This window comes from Bacillus rossius (assembly GCF_032445375.1).
Source record: "Bacillus rossius redtenbacheri isolate Brsri chromosome 9 unlocalized genomic scaffold, Brsri_v3 Brsri_v3_scf9_2, whole genome shotgun sequence".
NCBI classification, from domain to species: Eukaryota; Metazoa; Arthropoda; class Insecta; order Phasmatodea; family Bacillidae; genus Bacillus; species Bacillus rossius.
In genome coordinates, this window is record NW_026962013.1 from 17,970,609 (window position 1) to 17,989,635 (window position 19,027).

The 19,027-nt window shown below is 39.3% G+C and overlaps 1 protein-coding gene across 1 annotated transcript in view; it reads right to left on the minus strand.

Annotated features, from left to right (window-relative positions):
* The window catches only part of LOC134543126 (protein GDAP2 homolog), a 166,264-nt gene that overhangs the window by 16,751 nt on the left and 130,486 nt on the right, over positions 1-19,027 (minus strand). Inside the window, exons 8-10 of the mRNA XM_063387961.1 lie at positions 12,925-13,078; positions 9,527-9,666; positions 8,935-8,989 (exon numbers count right to left, since the gene is read on the minus strand). Coding sequence (XP_063244031.1) covers positions 8,935-8,989; positions 9,527-9,666; positions 12,925-13,078 — 349 coding nt within the window. The remainder of the gene's footprint in view (positions 1-8,934; positions 8,990-9,526; positions 9,667-12,924; positions 13,079-19,027) is intronic.

Below are 19,027 nucleotides of genomic sequence, written 5' to 3' on the forward strand. Positions count from 1 at the left end.
GTTCAGACACTCCTGCCAGGGGTGAAAATTGTTGATATTGACGAGTTCATGCACAAAGTACAAAGAACATTCACCACTCGCAGGCCCTAATATTAAACTGCGTGGAAGGCATGCACGAGGGATACCGAGTCATGGACGGACTTCTGCAAGCATGTTCCACTGGAAGCGAACACCAGTGGCACACATTCTTGCCGTACGAGATTCGAAGCCAGGTGTTCCGCATGCTGCATGTGAATCGGCTTTTTGGACATCCTAGCAGGAAAGGGACAATGAGAGGCATACGTGAAGCGTTATACTGACCAGGGATTACCAGTACATGCGTAACAGTGTACAATGTTGCCATCACTGCCAATGCCACAAAACACGGCATTCCAACGGTAAGGAACAACAGCAGCCATGCGACCCACAGAACCATTTCACACTGTAGCTTGGACTTCATGGGGCATTACCCTTGTATCCAGAGGGTAAAAAGATCTTACTGGTAGTGACGAATGGCTTCACATGGGGGTGTAGGCCTACTCCCTGTCCAACATCCGGGCGAGAACTATAACGCATGTACTCGAGACTTGGTTCTTTCTTCTTGGGGCTACCCCAGTGTACTATTGTCAGTTAATGCAGCGCCGTTTTCGGGCCGGAGATGGGCGGATCTCTGCGGAAAGTGGCGTGTGATCGCGCACTCAACACCAGCATATTATCCAAGGGCCAATCCGACTGATCGGCACAACAAAGAGATCAAAGCGAATATTTAAACTCTGCCTAACTGAGGACCACTCCCAATGAGACACACACGTACCTGACATCATGTTCTGTATACGCCGCTGGGTCAGTGCGGTCAAGGGGGAAACCACAGCCAGGCTAGTTCAGAGACGCAACCTTCTGCTACTCGGCCAGTACCGCGTTGACGAGAGGAATTTTAAACCCACGGACAAAAACCCAGAAGAGTGCGCTCAAGAGGTAACGGGAACCCATGTAGCTGCCCGGCAACACCAAATCACGTACCAGACCCAGATCACCCTGAATACGCAGCTGCCCCCACCCCATCTGACACCTGGCCAGCTGCACCCACTATCGGCGGGAAACCAAAATACTGCATTGGACTAGCATCCAAATGGATTGGGTCGATGCCCGTGGTTAAGACCATAGTTATCACGGCCGTAGTATTGAAGCTCCCATCAGGGCGAGCCACAAGATATCACTGGGATTCTATCCGGGTAGCACATGAGTAACCATACAAGGCTGGTGACGAACCTAGCGTGACAACACCCGAGTAGCCCTGGCAAATTGCACAGTCTGCTACTTCTACCAAGACAGAAGTGGCGGAAGGAGAATTCTGGGGTTTTCTGAAAACAGTGGATAAGCGTTCTGGAATAAACACTCACAGGACTCTTCCCCGACAGATGTTTTTAGACGGGGTGGTTGAAACGACGACTTTCCAAGGGTTTGACAATGTCTCCCCCCCCCCAAAGTATTGCCGAACCCATGGAAAGTCGTTGTTTCAACGACCCCGTCTAAAAACAGCTTTAGGGGAAGAAGACTGTGGGTGTTTGAAACAAGGCGCTTCTCCTCGGTTTCCGGAAAACCCCAGAATTCCCCTTCCAACTCTTCTGTTGAGGTCAAAGCAGCTGACTCTTCAGTTTGCCAGAGCTCCTTGGGTGTTGGCACGCTAGGTTCGTCGCCAGCCTTGTATGGTTACTAATGTGCTACCCGGATAGCATCCTGGTGATATCTTGTGGCTCGCCCTGACGGGAGCTTCAATACTACGGCCGTGATAACTATGGTCTTAACCACGGGCATCGACCCAATCCATTTGGATGCTAGTCCAATGCAGTAATTTTGGTTTCCCGCCGACAGTGGGTGCAGCTGGCCAGGTGTCAGATGGGGTGGGGGCAGCTGCGTATTCAGGGTGATCTGCGTCTGGTACGTGATTTGGTGTTGCCGGGCAGCTGCGTGGGTTCCCGTTAACTCTTGAACGCAGTCTTCTGGGTTTTTGTCCATGGGTTTCGGATTCCTCTCGTCAATGTGGTACTGTCCCAGTAGCAGAAGGTTACTTCTATGAACTAGCCTGGCTGGGGTTTACCCCTTGACCGCACTGATCCAGCGGTGTATACTGAACATGATGTCAGGTTGTGTCTCATTGGGAGTGGTCCTCAGTTAGGCAGAGTTTAAATATTCGCTTTGATCTCTTTGTTGTGCCGATCCATCGGATTGGCCCTTGGATAATATGCTGGTGTTGAGTACGCGATCACACGCCACTTTCCGCAGAGATCCACACATCGTCGGCCCGAAAATGGCGCTGCATTAACTGACAATAGTACAGTAGGGTAGCCCCAAAGAAGAAAGAACCAAGTCTCGAGTGCATACGCGATGATTCTCGTCCGGATGTTGGACAGGGAGAAGGCCTCCACCCCCATGTGAAGCCATCCGTCACTACCAATAAAATCTTTTTACCCTCTGGATACGAGGGTAATGCCCCATCAAATCAAATGCTACAGTGTGAAATGGTTCTGTGGGTCGCATGGCTGCTGCTGTTCCTTACCGTTGGAATGCCGTGTTTTGTGGCATTGGCAGTGATGGCAACATTGTACACTGTTACGCATGTACTGGTAATCCCTGGTCAGTATAACGCTTCATGTATGCCTCTCATTGTCCCTTTCCTGCTAGGATGTCCAAAAAGCTGATTCACATGCAGCATGCGGAACACCTGGCTTCGAATCTCGTACGGCAAGAATGTGTGCCACTGGTGTTCGCTTCCAGTGGAACATGCTTGCAGAAGTCCGTCCACGACTCGGTATCCCTCGTGCATGCCTTCCACGCAGTTTAATATTAGGGCCTGCGAGTGGTGAATGTTCTTTGTACTTTGTGCATGAACTCGTCAATATCAACAATTTTCACCCCTGGCAGGAGTGTCTGAACCTCGTCCCTGTCAACGGCGCAGATGGTCTTATGGTGACCGTGTGTGCCTATCTGGTCTACTGGCCATCCGCTGGCGGGTAGTAATAGTTCAGCCCAGGAGGCATCTACATTGGCAGTGATATTGCCGTATGGGTTGCGGGACAGCTCATCCGCGAGTTCGTTACTCTTGCTGGGCACGTGCTCTACCGTAAAATCTAGGGACTGCAACAGCATGACCAAACATTTTTAATTTGAGGTTGTGGCCTTGCATTGTTACCAGTCACTTAAGGCACTGACTATTGGTGCACAACAGGAAGTGTTGAAGCTCCAGGTGCGGCCTGAAGTGTCACAGCGCCCTCACTACCCTGAGGGATTCCTGTTCATGAACGCTATAGCGTTGCTTCACCTCCATGAAATTCTCACTCGCAAATTCTATGTTTAGGGGCTCGCCTCCATTTTTGATTTACAGGCAAAATTGCGTATGTGCCCTCTTGTTGGCATCCATTTGGACCATAAACTGTTTGTTTAGGTAGAGACGGGCAAACAGGTGGCATTCGCGGAACCTTCTTAGTTCGTCAAGGCAAGCTAAATGGCGTTCTTTCACGGTAAGGGGCTGTTTTGACGACATTAAGTCATGTGAGGGGTGCAGCCACAAGCGAGAAGCCCGGTGTAAACACCCTTATCCAGTTGGCCAGCTTCAGGACGCACGGCTGCTGTTTGTGAGTGCGGGGCGGAGATTTGTTTTATAATCATTTCCAGCAGTTTTCCTGCCGGATGGTTGCCCTCCCCATTGACTATGAGCGCCAGGAAGTCTTGTTCAGTGCTACCTAGGTGACATTATTTGATTGTGTTGCACGTAAGCCCATGGGTGGCAAGTCGCTCTAATAAGAGTGCCAGGGGGTGGGCATGCTCTTCCAATGTCTGAGACCAGGTTATTAAGTCGTCTAAGTATGCTGCAGCAAAATTTCCTTCTTGTATATTGAGCACACAATTCTATATAGTTTCAATCATCGCGGGCGCGTCTTGCAAGGCAAAAGGCATAGTGCAGAATTAAATGCGACACCCGTCCCTGATTGGAACTTGCTAGTATTTTAAGTCCAATGACAAGAATATTTTAGCGTCTCCCAGTTCAGCTGTCATGTCGGAGAAGTTCAACGAGGGGAGGGGTGGGTGACATTAAGGGTAACCTTGTTAAGCGGTTTAAAGTTGACACAGAACCACAACATCCCGTCCTTTATCTGTATTTGTGAGTTATACGGAATTTCACTCAGTTTAATAATCCCGTCCCATAACATCACGTGCACTTGGGTGAGAATATTCTGTTTACCCACGTGTCCATAGCTCCAAGGGGGGGCAAGAATCGGGTCGTGCAGGAGTCGGTATGGCATGTTCTGTCACTGTAGTGCCTTTAAGTGGGTCTGTAGTGTCACACACAACTACTGGTGGTCAAGCACAGTTAGCTACTTATCTTGGTTCATCATGTTGGAATCCGTCGAGACTGACCTTGTGCCCCGAGGTGGCAGCCGGTTCTGGACTCCGTGGAGGGTACTATGTACCTGGATGCCCATGTGAAGACACCCCGACCGCACCTCGATGCTGGCATCCTGGTCACACGAGGCTGTCGTAGGATGACGTTGTGCTGGAGTCCTTCGACCAAATTGCGGTCGTGGTGGAGTGCTGTTCTCTTACGCTGACGTGGATAATCACAATGCCCTGCGTCGGGCAGGCGTCGCCGATAATGGCGAGTTGGAGTTGGCCGGGTCGAGCCTCAAACTGGGAGTTCTCGACGAGGCTAGCGACGATGCAGTTACGGCTCGCTGCGATGTCAACTAGGGAGTCTCCTGCATGGCCATTCACCACGTTGGTTCTTTTAGCAGGCCGCCTTCGGCCGCACCAACATGTCCCAAGTTGGGTCTGTCGGTAGTCGTGCTGCTGGCCTCGACCGCGTATTTTTGCCTTGCGGGAGGGACTGGTTTATCTCACTGCCCCCCTGTGGGCCGTTTTCTGCTGGCTGGAGCTGGTCATTTCCTACCTGGGTATTTTTGGTTCAGGCCATCCTGGTGCCAGTGGCGCACACCAAACGAACAGGTCTGACACTGAGCTGGTGGCCACTCGCCGATGATGCGTTCCCTCCATGTGATTGCGGGGCGGTTGTTTACGTACCGGCTGCTGTCCTGTGGTGGCATGTATGACACGATAGCAGTTGTGTCGGCTGACGTGACCTCGTGCTGCGTGTACGGTACTTATTGCCGTCTTGTTGTCCCTGCCCCCTTCAAATCCTGTACGACAGCCTGTGCACACCGGATAAAGTTCTCAGCTGACCTCTATGTTGTATGGTGCAGGTGGTGACGTAGTTCAAGCCATATCAGCTCTACTATGAGTTCAATCACCTAAATTGGGTTTTCCGCCAAGAACACCTGCTTGAACAGGCAAAATTACTTCAAGAAAAAAGACTCTACCATTTCCAAAATTTCTTCAAGAAAAAAGACTCTACCATTTCCACTTGTCCCTGTTCCATGCAGGGTAGCTCTGTATGTACCTTCATTTCTGCCCAGGTGTACGAAACGTGCCTCGAAACAGCAGGAGAATCATTCCACTGTCCACCAAGTCTTCGCCTCACGCGGCCCGCCCATTCTGTGTTTGGAATACAGTAGTAACATAGTCACTCCCGGCCAACCTTCAGGAACTTTCCTGGGTCGCCACTGGTCCTCCCAGTGAACCTGAGCATTTCTATGTGTCCTACCACAGTCATCCTGTAGTGCATTATATATTGCTGTTGTAGAGGCCCTGATTTTAATAGAATCCATGCTCCTCACATCACGGATTTTTGATTTTACATCACGACACTCGCTACAGGTGTACATTCCCCCCATGTGCTTTTTCCATACATTTATGTTCAGTACTTTAAAAATTTCAGTGGGGAATTATGTTATTTGTCTAGTTAAAGGCAAATGCATGTTGTGACCACTTGGTCCATTAGCGTCCGCCCACGTGTCGTGGCCATGCACACATTGCACAGTACAACTCACACAGGTCCAGAGAGTCACTTGAGTAGAACATAAATCCCTTAAACTCCAACATGGATGCACATGCATTTGCGTAACACAGTACCTGTTTTGCATGCAGGTGCTAAATTCTTGGAAAGTCCCTGTGGTCTGTATCTATATGACCAATAACTATTTTGCTTACCCTCCTATTATTGTTCATCTTATTGTTCCATTGCACAACTGCAAAACTCTCACATTCCGATTCCCGCAGCTATATATGCATTGCCTAGCCTCCACACTCTTGGATAACACTTGTCTTAAGGGGGTTTGAAGTTTCGGAGGCATGTACATAAGAGATCTTGTTTGCCACCACTTGAATTGGCACGTGGAGCTAGCAATCAATTCTGTCCCTGGGCTGTGTTATGGACTGTTGGGAGCTATGGTAGATTTCCCCTTTTCCGGATACATTGGTACTTACTGGCCCGCTCTCAGCAGTAGGCATGCTACGTTATGAACAAAGTGGGATCTTGAGGTCCCCCACACACCTCAGTCTCTGTACTATCAGGCTCGTGTTCGAGAGATTAATGCGAACGAGTCAAGGTGACTACTTACTGTTGGCAATATTAACTATTTTATACGTAACAACTCATCATTTTATTACTGTGAGTCTTGTCAATGTACGTGACAGCATCAATAAAACCGAATTGTCACCCTGACTCGTTCCCAATCATCTCTTTACGACGAGGTTTCCAGTACAGATAATGAGGTGTGGATGGGCACGTCAAGATCCCACTGGCAGTGGTCTTCGCCGATAACACAGCAGGCTAGCAGGCTGGTAAGTTCCAGTGTATCTGCACAGGGGGATACAGAGCCTAACTCCCCACGGGCCATGTCATGGCCCAGGGACAGAGTCGATAGTCAGGTCAACATGCACATTCAAATGGTGGTGTCCAAGATCTCTATGTACGCCGACCTGAAACACCCCCCCCCCCCCCCCCACCCCTTTTAAACAATAAAATTGTACTATTGTATTTAGGTAGCCAGTATGAAGAGAGTTTAGAGGCTTTAAATTTTACGTGTGTTGCAGAATGCTACGAATCACGTGTGCTTTGGTGTCGGCAGAGTGCCATAGGGAGATTGATTTCACCTGTGTTTCAATGAATAATGCCGGCGGGATATACACTGGTGATCGTGGGATCCTATCACAATGCATCAGGAGCTGGAAGAAATGCTACGCTGTGTGGTCTGCATATGCAAAACCTACAGTGAAAATTTCATGTTGGCCTAGTCCGGGTCAATGGTGTGTGCTTTGTAGAGGCACATACTGACTTGAGGTGAGGTACCCAAACAAGGATTGTACAAGAGATTGTACTTTGAATTTAGCCCCGACCAAAGAGTTTTCAGTTGTATAAACTTGTAACAGTTTATTTCGACACAGTCAGTAGACACAGGTAGTATTTCAACAAATACTACCTATTGTAGCCATACCCATGGTGCGAATTACTATAAATTTTTATATTACAGTTAATCCTTTCATGATCCATAGACCTGAAATCCACCGTCAACTTAAAAGTTTATTTATATATATATATATATATATATATATATATATATATATATATATATATATATATATATATATATATATATATATATATATATATATATATATATATATATATTTCACATTTTTTGAACACGATAACTTCCGCAATTTTTTGCCAATAACTTCTAAACTGATACATAATACGTGGAAAGTATCAGTCGAGTTCGTTATTGGGCAATATCTAACCAAAGGGGTAGAAATATGGATGGTTTTGTTGAAGAACAGAAATACTGTACAGCTACAGAGTATCTGCACAGACATTTAAATTATATTTAAATATATTTTGAAGTATTATATGTATATTATGTATATATAGGAAAATAAAATGGTGACAAACATGAAATGGTGACTTCAGAGCTGTGATTAAATGCAAGTTGATATTCCCCCCTCCCTGACAATTAATTATGAAATGCGAGTACAAACTTTACCTATTTATTTCTGCTGTATCTACAAAGTAATTTTCATTCTCCACGGGAAGCATCTCATGTATTTATGAGGACTTGGGTCTTTGTAAATAAGTATAACTTTTTAATATTATTAATTGCCCGGAACAAAATTAGTAAAAAAAGAGGTATACCTAGCCAAGTTAACCTGTGTACATGAAATCTTAAATGGTTTAAATGCTGGTAATAATTCCTTTTAAAGTTTTGTCATTTTAAAAGTATATATTTTTTTAGAATGTGTACATGAAGTAGTAATTTTATTATTATATTTTAATTATAGTTACCATTTTTAAGATATATCCAATTTACCAAATTGCATTTACTGTTTGCACAGAGATTTTCTATTTATTTATTTATTGCTTCTGGATGATCATATTAAATTTACAACAAGTTACTTTTGTGAGTGTCACTGCTACCTTGACTCCCTACATCAATATTGTTTGTGCTCTGCTAAAGTATAGTTTTGCTAGTATTAATGAGCCTGCATCCCAGACATAATAAGTGGGTCAAGTACAGCTTGTGATACATATTTTGCCTTTTATCATTATGGCATGCTTTTTAGGTTTGATAATTTTTGCAGGTTGTTGAATTCACTCCCAGTGAGGTGCGGAAGTTGTTATCACTCACTCCAGGAGTCAGCAGTGATAAACTTATGTCCCCAACAGTATAATAACACAAAGCACATTTTATGAAAATTACAAATGTTTTGGGATGTCCAAAAACAAAATTACTTTATTTAATGGTGCTTTAATATATTTATATTAGGTGCTTCTTTCTACAAAATTGCATTTTCCAAATCGCAACCTACCGAAAATAGTATTTAAGTACTATTGTCACAAAAAGACTTTCAGCTACAGGTAATTTAACATAGGTTTGATAAAATTTGAATTTTTCCACATACATAGTATTCAAACTTAACTAAACACTTCTGACCAATTATTTAAAATACACACAGCATAAATGCAAAGTACACACAAATAAAAAACAAAACAAAGTATCAACTTACTTTAGTCCAGATGGTTGGATGAACAATGTAGAAAGCCTTCAGATTCTTCTTATACCTGCACACAAAGTATAATCATCACTGTGTGTACTGTGTAAAAAAAAATACCTTCTGTGAAAAAAAAAAAAAGCCATGTTGTAAATAACATAACAATGGAGCATTAAGTATCATAAAACATTTTGAGAAGGCTGTGTGTGATTTTTTAACTTTAGCTGCATTTGAAGTCAAGACAAGCAACATCAAGATGTGGTTAAAGCCTATAAAATTACAGCCTGTTGAATTCAATATTACATTTTTATGAAAAATGCATAGTTAATATCATCAACAGTACTACAAAAATTTGAGCTTGGAACATCACAGGTCAAAAACAATTGTATTAATTCTATTTACAGTAGCAAAATAAGACAATTAAAATCAAAACTACCTACTTCAATATCATTTTTTGGGCACATTTTTGCAATCAGTCAAGTAAAGTTTAGATTTATAACCAGGCTTGAATCTAAACTCTAAACGTTTCTGTGCATTACAATACAATTGCTGTAATCGGCATCTAGCCGTGAGGTTCACCCAAGCAAAGTGCTGCACAGATACTCACTTGTAGGGTAAAATGTTGTACACCTCCCGCAGCCACGCAAACGATGGGTGGTTTGCGCTCGACGTGAGTGTGTGGAAGTATGCGATAGCATAGTCTCCCTTCACCAGAGGATCCAGCAGGTAGATGAGGTACAGCAGAGCCTTCACAGGAGAGAGAGAGAAAACAAGGAACTAGCTACAGTCTACCAGTTCTCTATTCACGCGACAGTTATAAAAAGTGCAGGACAAACTGTGCACATACATGGAACAACAATAAAAGAGTTGGCGTAGAGGTAGAGATGACGTAGAAATGACCAATCAAATCCTTAGGGCCGAATTCAGAGAGCTCTTTCGACGGTTATCCACACACCGAAAGGCTTTTCCATTGAAGCTGCTCGGCAGAGACGTTTTTCAGTGGTTGGTTGACTGCTGGATAAGGAGAGCCAACCACTTGAAAGTGAATGTGGTCTGAAGCTCATTCGAATGCCTGTTCAGTTAAAAATCGGCGGAGCAGTTGATGGTTTTAATATATAATTCCCACATAAAAACGTGTTCATGTATGTTTGTAATTGTTTATAACATTTTTGTCATATAGCAGATATGTAAAATATGTTTTGGAATTAAATATGCGTTTTTAAAGAAATTGTTTCGCCCGCAAAGTGTGCATCAGACACGTGTTTTGTAGCGATGGCAGAAGATATGGATGAATTTCCAAATCACATTGACGAGGTTTTTGAATTTTTTGATGATCTTAAAAATGAAAATCCAGTTCCGCGAAGGTATATAAGAAATTTAGCAGACCCGTTTGATTTTTGTCGGAATCAAGAGTTCGAAACACAATTTTTTTTTCTCTGTAAGAAACTGCATCTGTTTTTTTGTTTTGTTTTTGATTACGGTTTTGTGCTTTCTCACGAGATCAAAAATAATCGCTTTTTCATCTGGAGAAAACACTATAATTTTAGGCAACGTATCCATCTTAAGAAAATTTCTCAACTTCGTGTAGGGTTACCAGACGTCCGGCAAAAGGAGGACATGTCCTCCTTTTTATGTATTTTTTTGCGTCCGGCCGGATTTTCCTTAATGCTCCAAAATGTCCGGCTTTTTTATAAAGTGAGATAATTCCTGCAGTTACACTCTGGGCAAAGCGCGCGCTGTCTGCAGAGTCATCCCACTAGTAAGTAGTACTATGACAGCTTGACAGGTAGCAGCACATGCAGAAGCACGTGTTTTTAATATGCTGTATATGCGTAGTTTGTTTGATTCTTTATACTGAAACTGTATTAAATGCCAAAACATTGTAAAATATCATACTCCATTGTAATTAATTCATGGCTTTTTTAAAAAAAATATATATATTGTCCTTTTTAGTGAAATGTCCTCCTTTTGCGAGATGAATGTCGTCCTTTTTTATTATCAGTGTCTGTCTGGTAACCCTAACCTCGTGTCCAATCCAAACAAAATATTATTTTCAGCAGGAGAGCAAACAAAAGACAATCGAAATGAAATAGGGTGCTTTTCTACACACACTCCAAGTACTTGACAAAGAAAATTTTTGTGCCATGTTGCCAGATCTTCACTGAAAGTGGATGGGAACAAGCTTTCAGCTGGCAGTCATTCGAAAGGCGTTTTTGAAGTATGAGAGGTGGAGAGTCTGCCAGATGAATGAGAGTTGGATGCGCTTTCAAAGGTCAACTCTGAATTCGGGCCTTAGTATTCAAAGGATTCTATATTCGAAAAAAATTGATTCAAAGAAAAATATTAGAGGAAATAAAGTAAATTTAAAATAAAATTCTACACTAAAAACTGTGACATTCACTAGGTAAATTTTTTCCTTCACAACTATCCTGCTACCATTCCCCAAGATATTGTACTTTTAACATGTAATTATAATTAATAAAATTACAAAATCTATTGATTCTGGAAACTTAGTTTATGAAACTGAACTGTTCGATTGTGTGTTGTAGGTTTTTCGCTTAAAAGAGTGAAGCCTGCTTGCTTGCATATTAACATGAAACATGGACTGTGTACCAAATTAGTTTAAGATCTCTGCGCTAGGGCAGAAGCCATGCTCCCGAACCAACAACAGTGGAACAGGTAGTGGTTTATCCTGTTCCTTTCTGTCCAGCACACATGTGCAGCCTGTGTTTCTCTGAATGAGCTGGTGCCAGGAATAACAATTAACCTTGTGCAACGTTAGTGGTCAGAAACACCCTCTGTATCACTGCCAGCTGCCAGCAATACTGGATGACCTCATGCTGATATTGTAGTTTTCACATGTAAGAAAAAAAATATTCCTTTTCACAGTATTCTTCAATTATTTTAAAAGTAAACTGGAGCGGAAATGTTACTAATTCAACTAGTGTTTGGCTGATTACTAAAATATACCGATTCTGATTCCATTTTCAATATTAAAATTAAAGATTTTAATCTTGAGATCAGATTTCGATTCCTTACATTTTTCATGACGACGTTCAACAAAATAATATACTCAGGAAAAAGGATGCTTATGATTTTAAAAAATGCAATTGCATTACTTTCCATTTCCTGTGCACAAATTAACATAATATACAGCTTACATCGTTTTAAAAAGCAAGTTCATTACTATCAGTTACTGCTACCTTGAATTTCTAGCACAAATTTGGCCTTTTCACCTTGCATACAGTTAGACAAGACACATGCTCGAACACTGCCAACAAAGACGTCTTAAGGTGTAAATAGGGAATTGTGTTATAACTTACAAACTTTACAAACCTTATATTATCACATCAATGTATTTATTGTGAAGAAAAAAGCTTGTACGGTTAGGTTAAAAATATATTTTCAATAACTAAATACTGATGCAAAATAAATTATCTATGTTAAAAATTAGAAATAAACATCCAATTACTTTATATTTTATTATGTTATGTAGGAAATGTATTTTGCACGCTTACAAAAACAATGAAAGAATTAATCACGGTTGATTCCAAAAACATTTTATTCTGAATCCTTCGATTCTATTGAAATCTATGGAACTGACTGACTGATTCTGGAACCAGAATCAATCCATCACTGGATTCAACACATAAGCTGCAATAAAAGATTAGACTCTATTTTTATAACTTTTGTTAGTATTAATTAAGTAATTGTTGTTAGTCCATAAAAGAAGGAAGTATTAAAGATATACACAAACTTTCTTCCTAGGTATAATGTCGATTAATAAATTATTAGCGTTACAATGTCTTAATAAGACAGTTAAGATTTATTAACTTAGTATATATTGAAAATAAAAATACTTCTGATTGTGCAGTTAAGAAAATGTCATGAGCAAATTGATATATAATGCACCCCAATATTTACACAGAGTGAAAATGGGTTGCCTGGCTCAGTAAGTAGAAAACAAACACAACACTTCTGTCAGCATGAAAGTAGCTTGGGTACCTTGTCGAGGTTTATTTCACTGAAGCGAAACCACTTGCCCACAAACACGATGACGGGTCGTCCCAGCCTGTCGACGCCACTCTGGTACAGACAGCCGATGCCAGACACTTCAGACAAGTCCTCCGTCTTGGCTCGTCGCAGCAGTCGCTCGTACCTGCACCAACAGCCACCAGAGTGTCTACAGGTCATGAAACTCCCGACAGTCATAAAGTAAGGAAACTGAAGGACTGGTCATGAAAGCCACAAAGAAGTCCCTAAATAAGCAGCAATGGTACAGGAAGCCATGAAACTTCAATTTCCTGCAAACTTTTGCTAACTCGCATTTGGAATTTTGACTTCCCACTTCAGTTTACTGTTGTACGTTAAATATAAAGAAGTGAAGACTGAATGAATTATGTGGAAACTATCCCTGAAAAGGTTTTAGCTTTCTAACTAAAAAATTCTATGAATTGTATAAAATTTCAAATTACATTTTCTTATGTTTAATAATAGTTATAGATAAGATTATAAGCATTACTTTTTTATAAAAAAAAACTTGAAGGAAAATCTCTTTTAAAAGGGTCTAGAAAAAGTCCTGAAATTGATTCAGAGAGTAAAAGTACACACCCTGGTCACGTTTATGATGCCTACTGGTCTTTTAAAACCATGGCAGCTTGCAAACAACAAACCAGAAGTGCCCTCACGCAAGTAAAACTAATACTGATGTAAAAATTGGTTCATTTCTTAAGGGGGAAAGATGAAAACCAAAACTTGCTATATTATTCGCCATAATTTTCATTACTTATTTTTTAAAACATCCCTGTTGTTTAGGCAGTAGTACAACATTAAAAGATTTTTTGAGACTGTAAAATCATGATATTAAAAATACTTTTATATATGTAGTCATTCTTCTAAATTAACTAAGCTACAAACTCCTAATTATTTCAGAGGGCAAACTATCTGTTGCAGCCAGTTATAAACTTCTAGCATTCTGTACAATAACATAATGTTACTCAATTAGACCAAATTTTTAATAGTAAAACTGAATTAATTGCTATATACAAAAATACTTGAGTTAAAGATAGTATTGTCCAATTTAAATCTCCACTCTTAAAAATATTTTTATGAATGAGTTTGCTACAAATATCTAACCTAGAAATGGAAACTCAGTATTGGGACAAAATATTAATTTTACCTAAAAATTACAAATAAATACAGAACAAAACATATGAAAAATCACTATTTTTGCAAAACATTCTTTAACAGTGCAGCAGCAGCAGCAGTAGCTAACAAAAAATTATTTTTAAAAATGTCAATACTCTTTTTATTTCATGACAGCAAAACCAAACCAAACATTTGAGCTGATTATCTGCAAAAGCATCAAGCCAAACATTTGTCCAGCATGAGCAAAAACTAGCAAACACACATACAGATGATTACTCTTATTATGTACCTATCAATTTTGCTGAAACATTCCTTTTTCAAAGCCGGCACGAAACATGATCATCACAGACATCAAGCTCATCCATAATAAAAATGCCATGTGGCAGCAAAGTCCTTGAACTAGGAAGAATCAATATCTTGTCACAATGGACTTCTGCAACGTATCTTTCTGACCAATGCATCAGCTTGAAGTGTATATTGAATGAAACACATATTTTTACCACTCAAATATTTAAATATGCATGTTTCTTAGGACTCCATCTCATACGCCTTCTTGATTTTTTTTTACGTCATCATTTTTTTTATGGGCTACTTCAATAATTGCATTTGTGTTATGCCAAAATATTTTCAACAGATATTCACTAGTGTAATATAATGGGTGTAAAAGGCAGTATAGGTCTTTGTAATTATTATCACTTTCACACCTTTTTACACCCATGATATTATGCTAAGTAAAGTTCTGTTAAAAATATTTGTGACATAACAACAAATGCAAGGGGGACAATGAGTTAAAATTGTAGAAATAGTTCATAACTAAAAGTAATGACAAAAACATGGGGGGAAAAAAACATGGCTTGAGAGAGTGAGCCTTATATAAATTTTCTTCATTATGTTCCCTAGAAGAAAGTCTGTCATGGAATCTATTACATTAAATTTGAATGAATAGGCTTAATGTCTCATCCACACAGATCATTAGAGCTCAATGAGAGATAATAAAACGAGAGTGGAGCAAGAATGTTTAGGGAACGGGAATACCCCGAGAAAACCCAGAAGCTGACTGAAATTGTCTCATGATATCCACTTGCGAAAAAACCAGAGTTCGTCCCTGGCTGAGAATCGAACTAACTCACAATTGCCTTGGTGCGAGACGAATGATTGAGCATTCAAACAAAGTGGTCCCTAAAGTCTACTATGTAACTATGTAGAACACTCTAAACATCCAATAATACAGAAACTTATTGGAATTGACAAAATTACATGGTGAATTGTGATAAAACTGAAATAATATTGAAAAGCATGTCATACACCAAATAACACCAAAATGAAAATTATGAAATTAATACCCAATAAAGCACCGACATGCAACTAATACCATGAACTTAATCAGCATTTTTGATTAAAACTTAATTCATATCACAAAAACTTAATACCATTTACTACATTTAATTCAATAATGTAATGTATTCAGCATGAGGTTTTTACAAAAATATATGTACTAAATCAGTTTTAAATGTTTTTACTGTTTTGATCCAGTAACTAATAGAAACTCATTTTTACATTACAACATTGATCCATTATTTAAACATACAATACTTACTGATTTAATTTTTATTTATCAGAATATTTATTTGTGTTTATTATAAATAAATATTGAAAAAGTGAATCAGTCAAAATGATGCTGTGTTTGTGAAATGAGTAACATGAAACATTTAAGTATCATATTTGTTGAATAATATGCTGTCTTTAGGAATAAATTTAATTCAGAAATAATAAAAACAATAGCACCAAAATATCCTGTTTGAAAAACGAAATTGTCTTAAAATAAAATATAAAATCTTGTCTTCTTATTGAAAATTAATACATATTATATAATACTATAATATGTCTCAAATTTCAGTATTTCACATTTAGCTGATAACATGTACAACACTACTGCATGTTCCCTTGCATTCACTCCCGTTCCTAACAAGAAAGACATTCAAATTGCCAGACTTTTTTACGAAGAGATAACATGCAAGAAGCCAAGTACGTTGTTTTACAAAAAGTCACGTCCCATGAGCATTCAAGATAGGAGGGGTGCTTGTTTCTCTTATGCAAGAATTCTTTGCTGTCTCACATGAGACGTGCTATCCAGACTGTAAATGTGAGTGCAGTTTCACAAAAACCAGACTGTTAGCTAACAGGAGATAAACCCGAACTCATGACAGAGCACAGCTGAACACTTCCCCCACACCATTTAAAGTTACAAATCTCAAACTTGTCAGTGCCCAGTTATTTTCCAGAAGTTTTATTGTATTTTCTAGCTAAATATTGTAAAAATTTGCATTACAATTTCTTTTAAACAACAATACTACGCATGATAGTAAGTCAAAAATATTTAAGACCTAACCCAAACAACAGTACTTTTTCCACTTATGATGTATTTAAAGTTTAATTTACATGGTAAATTGCGACAAAACAGAAATAACACCAAAAAGCACTATAACACTGAAATATAAGTAAATACACTTTATAGCACTAAATGCAACTATCATCATGAAATTATTTAGCAGTTTAAATCAAAACTTAACTCAGATCATAGAAATGTAATATTGAATACATTAAATTCAATCAATGTAATGTATTCAGCATTAAGTTTTTACAATAATGTATGTACTAAGTAATGTGGAAATAATTTATATTAATCTTTTTTGATCTTACAAGTGTTATTAGTAACACTTTTTTTACATTACTTTGTTGGTAAATTTTTCAAACACGTACTTGCAAATTAATTTTTATTGTTCTGAGAGCATCATCTATCAGTCAAAATTATTACACTTATTTTATGAAAAAAAAATCATAAAACATTCACATGTCATATGTGTTCAATAATATACTATCATTATGACTAAACAGAATTCATAAAAAATAATACTGAAATCTCATGTTTTAAAAACCAAATCAGACTAAAAATAAAACAAAAAAATCTTGTCTCTACTTATTTTTCATTGCTAACGAAAAATATCAAACGCTAATTTAATGAGTCTATCCTGAATAGACATTAGTGATAGAAAATTTGAGACAACTGATATTAAGCACCTCACACTTTTATTTAATTAAATTTAATTGTTTTGTTTATTACTTGATTATTAATTTAAGCTTATTAAAATAATTACATTATACAGAGCTGTAATTCATTCTGTCGCTGTTGAACAAATTACTTCAATTTAAAGATTTTAGTTTATACATCAATGTTTTTTTATAATTTTTTTTTTTTTGTTTTCTAAAATATAATTTTATTTATGTTACACTCAACATTTAAATTAGCTGGAAATTTAGTCTAAATACAGGGCTTTTATTAATATCGGCAGTCACACAAACTTGCTAGGGTTGGGAAGGGGACAAGGGGACAATGTCAAAAAGCCAGGACAAGGCTGCCTTGAGAAGGTGCTGGCAAGAAAGGTCAGGGCTGAGCCGTCGCGGCCGATGCCCTAGCGCTTCGCCTGAGAACTGCTGAGGAAGCCAAACAGCTGTGAGCCTTTAAAGGGGAGTGAATCACCGCGCTCTCAACAAGGTGACCCCTAGCGTCACCGGCAGCCCGACCACACACCACTGCTGCATCTGGGCGGCAGCAGCGAGCTTACGGGCTAGGGGCAAGGTGAAAGTGTGAGGATTCAAAATTGAAGGTAAAATTAATCACGTTAATGTAAAATTCATATAATGCAGCAGTTTGTAATTTGTATGAACAAAGCTTCAGCCACACAGGGCGCTATGCTCGCTATGTTTGCAATGTTCGCTACGCGAGTAAAATACAGCCAGCTGCATCTCAGGTGTGTCTGGCCACACCAAGCTGTGTTCGCTATGTTGGCGGTCCTGGCGACGTCGCCGGGTGTTTGGTTCCCTGCTATTATCTAAACGTTGTCGACTTTGTGCATTCACAGATAATTAAACACACATATTTTCGCAAGGATTTGGTCTGAATTTTTGCTGTTTTTTTTTTTTTTGTTTCTCTCAGTACTATGCTTTAAATACAGTCATGTCAACGGAAAAGTTCATTGAAAAAAGTACAAAAATATAGATGTTCCTGGAATAAATTGATGGAAGAAAATATAAGGCAGGATATCCAGTACAATGCCTGGGATTTGATTCCAAGGGAATGCTATCAAACTGATTTGTAGTTATTCTGAAATAATCGATGAGTTTGGCTTTGTCCTCACATGCAACTGCTTCATAAAATTCTTTAATTTTTTTTATTTTTTTTATTTTTTTTTTTTATTATTAACTTCATGATCCCATTTATTTATACGGTACAACTATGAGAGCCGGCAGAAAATCATAATCATCCAGAATCATCACTCTAATCCCGAGGCATGCATCTCTACATATCTACTACATCGTGAACTGGACTAATCTGTTTGGCCACCTGGCGCAGCGAACATAGCATTATAGTGAACATCGTGAACAAAGCCTAGTTTTCTGGGTGGCCTCACCTTAAGCTCTTTGTTAAAAAAAAATTACTATTTGTGTAGTACCTAAACAGAAATTAATTGATTCAGTAAAAAAAATTGTTATCAATGGAAATTTACCGCAGTGACAGTCCTATGGGATGAGCAATGGAGGCAATGCGGGTGTTCTTCCCTCTCACAACCCCCCTTCAGACAAACAAAACTGGAGAGATTACAAAAATAATCAGTCTACACCTGACCTTTCAAGTCTATTTTTTTTGTAAATGTATTATTTTACATTTTTTTTGATACTGTACTACATGTGATTTTTTAAGCTAAAGTTCTGAAATTCCTCGTACAAATAAGAAAGTGAATTTTAAAAAATGCCAGAAATAGGTTGAAATAGTCTTTTAAGGACTTTAATTTATAACTTCAGAATTCCTATTTAACCACTCAAACTCTCCGATCATTCGCCCTCCCCTAAATTATAAGCTGTATACACAACTGATTTACAGCCGTAAATACATATAGTCCCC